General features: G+C 41.1%; 1 protein-coding gene across 2 annotated transcripts in view; it reads right to left on the minus strand.

Moving 5' to 3' along the window:
* exoc6b (exocyst complex component 6B) overlaps positions 1-9,404 on the minus strand; it is a 136,469-nt gene that overhangs the window by 47,083 nt on the left and 79,982 nt on the right. For both annotated transcript variants that reach the window (XR_006827552.1, XM_046065312.1), the window contains exons 16-18: positions 7,295-7,406; positions 5,860-5,994; positions 5,344-5,532 (exon numbers count right to left, since the gene is read on the minus strand). Coding sequence is in view for 1 of the 2 variants with exons in the window: in XM_046065312.1 (XP_045921268.1) it covers positions 5,344-5,532; positions 5,860-5,994; positions 7,295-7,406 (436 nt within the window). In the remaining variant the exon portion in view is untranslated. The remainder of the gene's footprint in view (positions 1-5,343; positions 5,533-5,859; positions 5,995-7,294; positions 7,407-9,404) is intronic.

Raw genomic sequence — 9,404 nt, forward strand, 5'->3', positions numbered from 1 at the left:
GAAAATGGCTGTCCACCAACGTTTACCATCCAACCTGACAGAACTGGAGAGGATCTGCAAGGAGGAATGGCAGAGGATACCCAAATCCAGATGTGAAAAACTTGTTGCATCTTTCCCAAAACGACTCATGGCTGTATTAGATCAAAAGGGTGCTTCTACTAAATACTGAGCAAAGGGTCTGAATACTTATGACCATGTGATATTTCAGTTTTTCTTTTTTAATAAATTTGCAAAAATTTCTACATTTCTGTTTTTTTCTGTCAAGATGGGGTGCTGAGTGTACATTACTGAGAAATAAAATGAACTTTTTTGATTTTTGGAAAATGGCTGCAATGAAACAAAGAGTGAAAAATTTAAAGGGGTCTGAATACTTTCCGTACCCACTGTAGATTCAGGCAGACGTGCATCACTCCCTTTTAATCTCACATGCTAGTTGGTGAACTCTCAAGTGGGGATTCAGGGTCAAAGTTGAAAGGGTTTGCAAGGTCAGTCAGGGATTGGCAAATGTCACTTCGTTATGAAAACAACCCAGATACTCACCGGTAAGGTAGCATGTTCTACGGGCGTTCCCTACGTTGAGAAACACAAACCGGGAAATTTAGCGAACGGAAAAACATTCAAATTCGTGTGTAAATAATGTGAGTGATGAAACGCTGAGTGTAACGGCTGCATGGGAATAAATCTCCTCAATTAAAATCACTGCGAGGACATTGGCAGCTTATTCCACCTCTATGTGTGGAGAATTAACATTCTGTCATTCAGGTGATGCAAATCTGGACTCATCTGGCACTTTGTTGCGACGTGCTGAAGCACCACGGAGTACTCAGTAAGTCCTGGACACAAAGGAGGAGTGTACAGCAGAAAACTGATCAAGGAGCTTATAAGCCAAGAAATTGGAACACTATGAGAGTCAGAGGAGGGTCCAAAATATCCGTTCTAATTTTCACATGATTATTTTCACCCCTGAGGCCTTTTCATGCCTTCCCCGTTCCATCTTTAAATTTGAGCTCAATTCGATTAGGAGTATTTAGCTAGCAGTAAACTCTGAGTGGTATTATTAGCTCTTGGATGGGGCAACATTTTCTTCTCCAGTGAGAGCTGGGACAATGAATGTGTGTGTTAAAGAAACTTGAGCCCGCCGAGCTTTCTTAGCACACGTCTGCTTCCAATTGGTTACATTTAGAGCTGTTAAAACAATCGCATAAGCATAAGCACAAACACACACACACACACACACACACACACACACACACACACACACACACACACACACAGAGTGCGGCAGACTGCTGCCAGAATGTTGCTGTGTCTTTTAACAAATACCAATGACGGGTCAGTAATCTGTGTATGTGTATGCTGGGTTTCAGTGTGCTTACTGGCAGCTGCATTACATCTCGGATCTTACAACCTTAAAAAAATAAATAAATAAAAACCTTAAATAACTTATTCGATTCTTGGTCACTTTCCAATATCTATCTTCCACTTTAAATCTTGTCTGACCTCACCCCGCTGCCAGTGTACTGGAGCCCCCACAAACTTTGCTCCAGTCTCTTCCACTGTATTATCGCATACATTTTCATGTTTTACCTGTAACTGTAACTTTCTAGAGAGAAATTTTACAACTTAAATGTTTTTGAGGCTGTAGTTGCAGCAGTAGTGCTAGAAGAGGCATTGGTAGCAGCAGTTTTAGCTGTTTATTGTTAATTGATTTAGATTCCAACTAGCTGTTAACAGAACAAAAAACACTCTTCCTAGGGGACATAGAAAACAATTATCAGTCAAAGAAATATTGCAGTAGCAGCAGTTTAAATAATAGTAAAAACAGACACTATAGAACCTAAAGCAATATTTGCATCAGTAATAAAAGCTCTAAAGCTGAAACAATTAGTTGATTAAGCAACTAAAGCAATTATTTTGATGGTCGATTAATAGATGATATTTTACAAGGAAAAACGCCTCACATTCCTTCTTTTCAAATGTAAAGATATGCCACTTTTTATTTTCTTTATGTGATACGTTAAGTGCAGATGTTTCAGCGTTGGACTGTCAGCTTATAAAACTGGTATGGACATTTTCCACAATTTCCTGACCTCCTTTAGACAATTCATTGATCGAGAAAATGCTAATATAAGAATAATTGAGAATGAGAAGAAAAACTAAATCATTAGTTGCAGCCATCATGAACCCACAAGCTGAAACTCAATGGCCTGACTCTAAATTTATTCTTAAAGGGGAACAACACTGATTTTACACATCAAAGTATGTTTACAAGTCTTGGGGAGTGCCAATGCTCTGAAATCTGATAAGTTACCTCAAAAGATGTCGACATCTACTGGTTCTGCTGCATTTATTTTGATCCTTTCTTTTCAACTGTTCATAATGAGTCAGACAATGTTATAGGAGTGGAATGTTAAACTGGTGGAGTAGCCTACTCATTTAGGTAAAAGTAGTCTGACCACAATATATAAATACATTACAAGTAGAATTCCTATATGAAAATTCTACTTAAGTAAAGGTACGAGTGTCCTGCCCGCGGATCTGAGGCTGCTCATAAGGGAGCAGCAGTTCAGTATTTACTCAAAAAAGTAATATTATTTATACAGTATTGCACAAAAGTGAATACACACCTCGCATTTTTGTAAATATTTTAGATCTTTTCATGTGACAACACTGAAGAAATGACACTTTGCTAGAGTGGACAGCTTGTAAACCAGCTTGTAAATTTGCTGTCCCCTCAAAATAACACATCACACAGCCTAAACCGCTGGCAACAAAAGTGAGTGAAAATGTCCATATGGGGCCAAATTAACATTTTCCCTGCCCGGTGTCATGTGACTCATTAGTGTTACAAGGTCTCAGGTGTGAATGGGGAGCAGGTGTGTTAAATTTAGTGTTATTGCTCTCACACTCCCTCTTACTGGTCTCTGGAAGTTTAACATGGTACCTCATGGCAAAGAACTCTCTGAGGATCTGAAAAAAAGAATGGTTGCTCTACATAAAGATGGCCTAGGCTATAAGAACATGCCAAAACCCTGAAACTGAGCTGCAGCGCGGTGGCCAAGACCATACAGTGGTTCAACTGGACTCAGAACAGGCCTTGCCATGTTCAACAAAAGAAGTTGAGTGAACGTGCTCAGCTTCATATCCAGATGTTGTCTTTGGGAAATAGACGTATGAGCGCTGCCGGCACTGGGGAGCTACAGTTCATTAAGGGAACTATGATCACCAACATGTACTGTGACATACTGAAGCAGAGCATGATCCCAGGGGATTGACTGGGCCACAGGGCAGTATTCCAACATGATAACAACCCCAAACACACCTTCAAGACGACCGCTGCCTTGCTAAAGAAGCTGAGGGTAAAGATGCCTCCAGACCTAAACCCTATTGAGCATGTGATGTGTTAGTTTGAGGGTACAGCAAATTTACAGTATTATATAAGCTGTACACTCACTACTTTACATTGTAGCAAGGTGTCATTTCTTCAGTGTTGTCACATGAAAAGATATAATCAAATATTTACAAAAATGTGAGGGGTGCACTCACTTTTGTGAGATGTGATATATTTTTTACCAATTAGTGCTGCTGGAGTTTTGACACTGAAGCAGCAGCAATAGTATTGTAGTACTGGAAGAGGTGGTAGTAGGACTAGCACGGGCAGCAGCAGTACTAATACTAGAATTAGTAAAAGTAATTCTTTATTCTTGCTTCTATCGACTGCTGTCTAGTCTACTCCCTTCAATAGTATCTAATTCATTTCTGTGTAACTTGCCTCTTTTATATGATCACCTCTTACTTCAGAGGGCCACACCACCCAGCTTTTTAGATCCATAGAAGCTGATCTACTTAGGAGGTCCCACAATGTGTGTGTGTTAAAATGTGTGTGATGGGGTCATGTCCAGGGCTCGTGGGGGCGTAAGAAAAGCTTCTTAGAAGTGCCGGAAAACACTTAGCTCGACCACCTTGTGTGTGTGGCCTTATGGCCTTGTGACCTGCTTTGACCAAATCTGTGTGCGCAATCACCTTAAATCTAACCCGTGCGAGGTGTGTGTGTGCTGTAAGTTTTATGAGACTTGTCCATGTGCTTAAAACCTTCTTAGAGCAGAGTGGGAACATGGAACATGTGTGTCTGTTTTGGACGGTGTACATATAGACTTAAGGAAAGAAATGTTGCATAGTTTGAGCTTTGTTCAGCATGTTGAATAGTTTGTTTTGAGCAACATTAACCTCACCTTAAAAACTTAACTTAAAAATGCAACTTTATTTGGGTCCAGTTCGCTGCTCTAATATTCACTGCCCGCTGCTGCTTAAGAATTTAATGAAATGTCATGAAGATATGACTCTACTAAGGCTTTTAGTTTGAAGACCTGGCGACACGCATCCGAGGAGAGGCAGGGAGAGACGAGTAAGGAGAAAGACAGCAAGAGAACGGTTGCTTCAACAAGTTCACTTTAAGATAGATAGATTAAGAACATTCACCATCAACTCTATTATTCTCTATGGATATTCACGGCCAATTAATTATAGCTATATAGTGAAATAAAGGTCATTCCAGCCTGCACCCGCTGCTGACAAAAATCCTAGAGGAAACAGTACACAAATTACTTTTATTTATTTTCCAGCTAACTGGCTTTTTGAAATAAAGTATGATTGTTTTTAACATGACAAAGTGGCTGAAAATTTGGGTGATGAACACTGTTGACGATTACAAATTATATCAAATGCAAATTCATAATCTTGAAAATGAGCACAGTGGGCTAATACTAGGAACTTACTTGTCATTTATAACAGCTATTAACATAGGAAGTCCTTAAGATGCTTAATGTCGATGTCCTCACTAGGAAAAATCATAATTATTAAGGTCTACATGCTGCACTGTTCATGGTGCACTCTAAAATCCTGATGGAGGATAATGTCATTACAGCCCGGCAGTAGAGTCAATAGCCCGAGCTGGTGTGTAATCCGGTGCTGCTGTACTGACCAGCTCACCCTTTAATGAGCTTAACGGGCCCCATGTTAACGATCTAACCCGTAACAAGCTGATACTCTAACGAACTAAAGCAGATTGTCCTGCCCTGTGACGTCTCACGCTAACATGCAGAGACTGGTGAATGAGCTTATACAACACACACACACGTGTTTACCCTCAAGTGTATTTTGTTTTGAAAAGAGCTGTATGTAAAAGTTATTTGTTATTACTATGTGTTGTACTGTTTTTTGGTCTGCTTTGTAAGTGTGCCTTTGCCTTTGTGTGTGTGTGTGTGTGTGTGTGTGTGTGTGTGTGTGTGTGTGTGTGTGTGTGTGTGTGTGTGTGTGTGTGTGTGTGTGTGTGTGTGTACTAACAGGCAGGTTGGTGAAGACACTGAAGGTGCTCTTCAGAAAAGCGATCAGGTCAATCAGGTAGTCGCTGGCTTCCGGAGTCCCACCTCCCGGCACCGCGGCCATCCAGTCGTAATCAGCCAGCTGCAGGAACTGGTCGATCTTGGCGTTGAGGCTGGTGTAGATCTCCGCCTCGGCCGCATGACGAGCATCCTGCAATAAGACAGATCAGACTGAGACGTACGTGCTTTTTCAGTTTGTTTTGCTCGACTAAAAACTACTTTAAAGATGTCTAGACTTTATTAATGATTCTCTGTCTGCTTTTCCTTGGTGTTACTGCTGTTAATGTAATGAGAGAGGTACACATGGAAGTGAAAGGTAGCAGCATAGGACAAAACAAATACTAAAATGTATGTGTTTGTGTGTTCATGCTGATTGGACAAGGAATTAGAAGAAAGGAGAGAAAAAGTAGTATGAGGAAAGAAGCAGAAGAAAATAGGCAGGACTAGAAAAGACCAATAGACTTTTTCTTGGGTGTACCTTGAAGGTGGAGGTGCCGTACAGCTTGGTAGCGTTTGCTATGTCAGGCGGGACATTTGTGATGTTTGATATGAACTCCTCCAGAAAGTGACAGCTCTGCTCCAGGTGAGTGGTGTTAATGATCACCTGCACCAACTAGATGCAAAAAGAGGACACCAGTGACACAGGGCATCTTTAGATATGTTCAATACAAAACTGTGAAAGAGCTGCAGCAGGCCGACTCACAATGAGCTCAGCAAAGAAACGAAAATCAAACGCACCACTGAGCATATTGTCTCCTATACTGTGTAAAATACATCTGGCCTTTATGGTTTCTCTCTTGCTGCTGTTACCTTTTTTATCGTCCTGTCATCATGCAATTCTCTTAAGACGGTAAATATAATCAGCTCAGGGTTATTTTCAAGAGATCACTTTCAAGGACTTTTCCAGGACATTTTCAGTGATGATCTAGCTGGTGTGACAAACAGGGATTGCGTCACACACTAATATGTTCCTCTCTGTGGAAGTGATTTTAAAGACGTGCAGTTGTTGAGAAGAAAACTAGTAATCTATAGAAAAACTACCACAGTGACGAAGCCGTGACAAATATTTACCTTTGGAGGATCATGCTACTTACGTTAGTGAGAGTTTCAGTCACTTGAATTAATGTCATCCGACCTGTGCTGCCATGTGGTGTGACTCAGAGGTGTGTTTAACAATGCTGCCGCAAGTAACCCAGCAATCGCAGCATCATGTTAAAATCATTTTCCGGGGCACTTTACTTTTCCTCTCATTTTCCATGTGTTTTTCATGACTGGGAAATTGGTAAACTGTATTCCAGATTTTCCAGGATTACTAACTTGAAGCAACATTTTACTCTGCTCATTTATTTATTTGATGTTTTTTATAGAAACTGTCAAATTAAAAAGTAAACAAAAACACATAATAGAGCAAACATGTTTAATTTCTACTATAATCAGTCTACTAGGACTTATTTGTGCTATTTGTTTTTGCATCATACGCCTCCGTTTGGACATTTCTTCTTATCCTGCTCATTATTTTGAAATCCAGCACAGTTTCTTACAATAACCTGAACTTGTTTAATAATAATAAAAGGATGCAGAACTTTCCGAAAAAAAATTAATGATGTTTGGTCTCTAGGCTGATCGTTGGGCACGGTAAACAAAGCATGGAAAGTGGAAAATTAAAATCACCACTTTGTATCACAGTTCACCGTTCTGCACAGTTACGACGGCGACAACAACAACAACAACAACTGGTTGAAAAGAGGAAACGTCTGTTTTTGTCAGGGTAAATGAGACGGAAAGGTTGAGTGTGACCATTCTGAGCTATGGAGTCACACTGAAGTTGTGCAAACAACATTGGCTTGTTCCCTCCGAGAGATTATTACACTTTTTTTAAAAACACATTGCGCACAGACGCACGCACGCAGTACCTCTGCCAGCCCGACATTCTTCTTCTTAATGGCGTACTGCAGACAGTGGCTGAGGGTTCGGGTCAACAACAGATTTGTGGACTTGCGGATCATATCGTCTACCTCCGTGGAACTGAGGACATACACACACACACACACACAAAGACAACAGCAGAGGATCAGTGACTGTGCAAAAACAATTTCTTCCATTTTGGAGATACTGCATCTGAAAGCCAGTACAAACAGTTTAGGTGAATTTCTCAGTCTGCAAATCTCTCCATTTGGAAAAAGTCTAAATGTCAGCCAATTCAAATGAGCACATTACCATGTTATAGGCTGTCAGGCTTATTAGAAGTCAAACACTGCCTTAAATCTCCTCATAAGACAGCAGCTTGAAAATAATTAACCTAGATCACTGAACACAAAACAGGTACCCCAGATCAATAAAATATCCAAATCACAGACCTTTTTCACTGCTAGCAAGTAAAATTTCCATATATTTAACCATTCCCATCCTCAGCAGACTTTAAAAAGTCATAACATTACCACCTCTGTACAGCCAACAAGGCATACAGAAAGCCAGCAGGCTGTTAAGTCTGAAATGAGCTCAAATTTCCTGTTAAAACAAATGTTTGATGGCGCTAATCAGACCCACTTACATAAGCTCTGACATACTATTGCTTTTGTTATGTTTGAAATGCGGGTGATGTTTGGTGAAGAAACCCAGGCAAATTTCTGCACAATTTTGGGAGTTTAGGAAGGTTTTTCATGGCAGCGTGCGTCTCCCTGGCGAAGCGTCGCTGTCCTGTTTAACAACTGGTTCCTGGAAGCTGCACAAGAAGACCAAGCGAGGCCCATTTGAGTCCAGACGCTGTTTGACTCCGTTGAGAGGTTGAACACACACACACAGACAGGAGAGGGGCGAATGTTAACACACATCAATTACACAGTCAGAAGAAGGTAAGTACACAGTAAGGGGATAAACACACGTTCTCCCCCACCGCGTGATGATGAAGAAGAATCTGTGTTCAAGTGTGTTTCAGTGTGTGTTCGACTCCAGCGCCCTGTGGGTAACAAACACATTCCAACCAAATCAGTAAATTATCTGTGCCTGGAATTCAACCTAAACACACACACACACACACACACACACACACACACACACACACACAGTGTCGCCTGAGGGAGAGCGAGAGTTGGAATTCCAAACTCACTTTGTTTCCAAAAAAGCAGAGGAATCCTAAAAACGTTCCGACAGTTTGGAGCAGAGGGAGAAAAAATCCTGGAGCAGCAGAAGTGCGGAGTGGACAAAAATGGTGTGTGTGTCGAGAGAGTGGCAAAAAGTCAATGTATGCTAGTGAACTCTGCAAGAGCACACACGCATATACAAATATAGACACACCGCAGAGTTTGGATTGAATGTCATTGTATTTATGCTGCCATCAGTCACAATAAATGTGCACGGTGGTCGACGCTGTCAAAAAGGAAGCCAAACGCCTTCAGTGTGGGCATGTTTACAGCACAGTGAGGAAAGGATGGAGACATGCAGAGGTATTTCCTAAAAATACACAAAGAACAACAACAAAAAAAAAATAAAAAAGGGAACAATCAGCAGTGAAAATAGTGAGAGGTTCGAACGCACATAGCCAGAAAGCCACAGGTATGCACGTACTGTACCACAAAACACACTCTGGACAGTGTTAAGCAACATGCAAAACACACAACACACACACACACACACACACACTCAGTGCCCTTATGCGAGTGTGAAGCAGTGAGTGACTGTGCAGTTGTATAACAGAAATCAACTGAGGTCATTGATTTGCCAGCGCAGTACACGCTGCTCTCTCTCTATATGTTTCTGCTGACTGTTGGACAGCTCGAGTAAGCCAGTGTACATACAGTTTCTATCGGTGTGGGTAGCTTCTGTAAGTGTGTGTCTGTTAAGCGTTTGTGCGTGTGTGTAAAGTGGCGGGCAAATAAGAGTTCCACTCATATTTTTCTCTCGCCCTCAAAAGGCTCCTTAACACGACATTCTACGTCATGTGACACTGAAACAGCAGCTCTCACACTAACTGACAAAATGAATTCAAATAATGGGATACGACTGAAACACTGTGAAAGAGAGTGG

The sequence above is a fragment of the Micropterus dolomieu genome, linkage group LG12, assembly GCF_021292245.1.
Source record: "Micropterus dolomieu isolate WLL.071019.BEF.003 ecotype Adirondacks linkage group LG12, ASM2129224v1, whole genome shotgun sequence".
In the NCBI taxonomy this organism is placed as follows: domain Eukaryota; kingdom Metazoa; phylum Chordata; class Actinopteri; order Centrarchiformes; family Centrarchidae; genus Micropterus; species Micropterus dolomieu.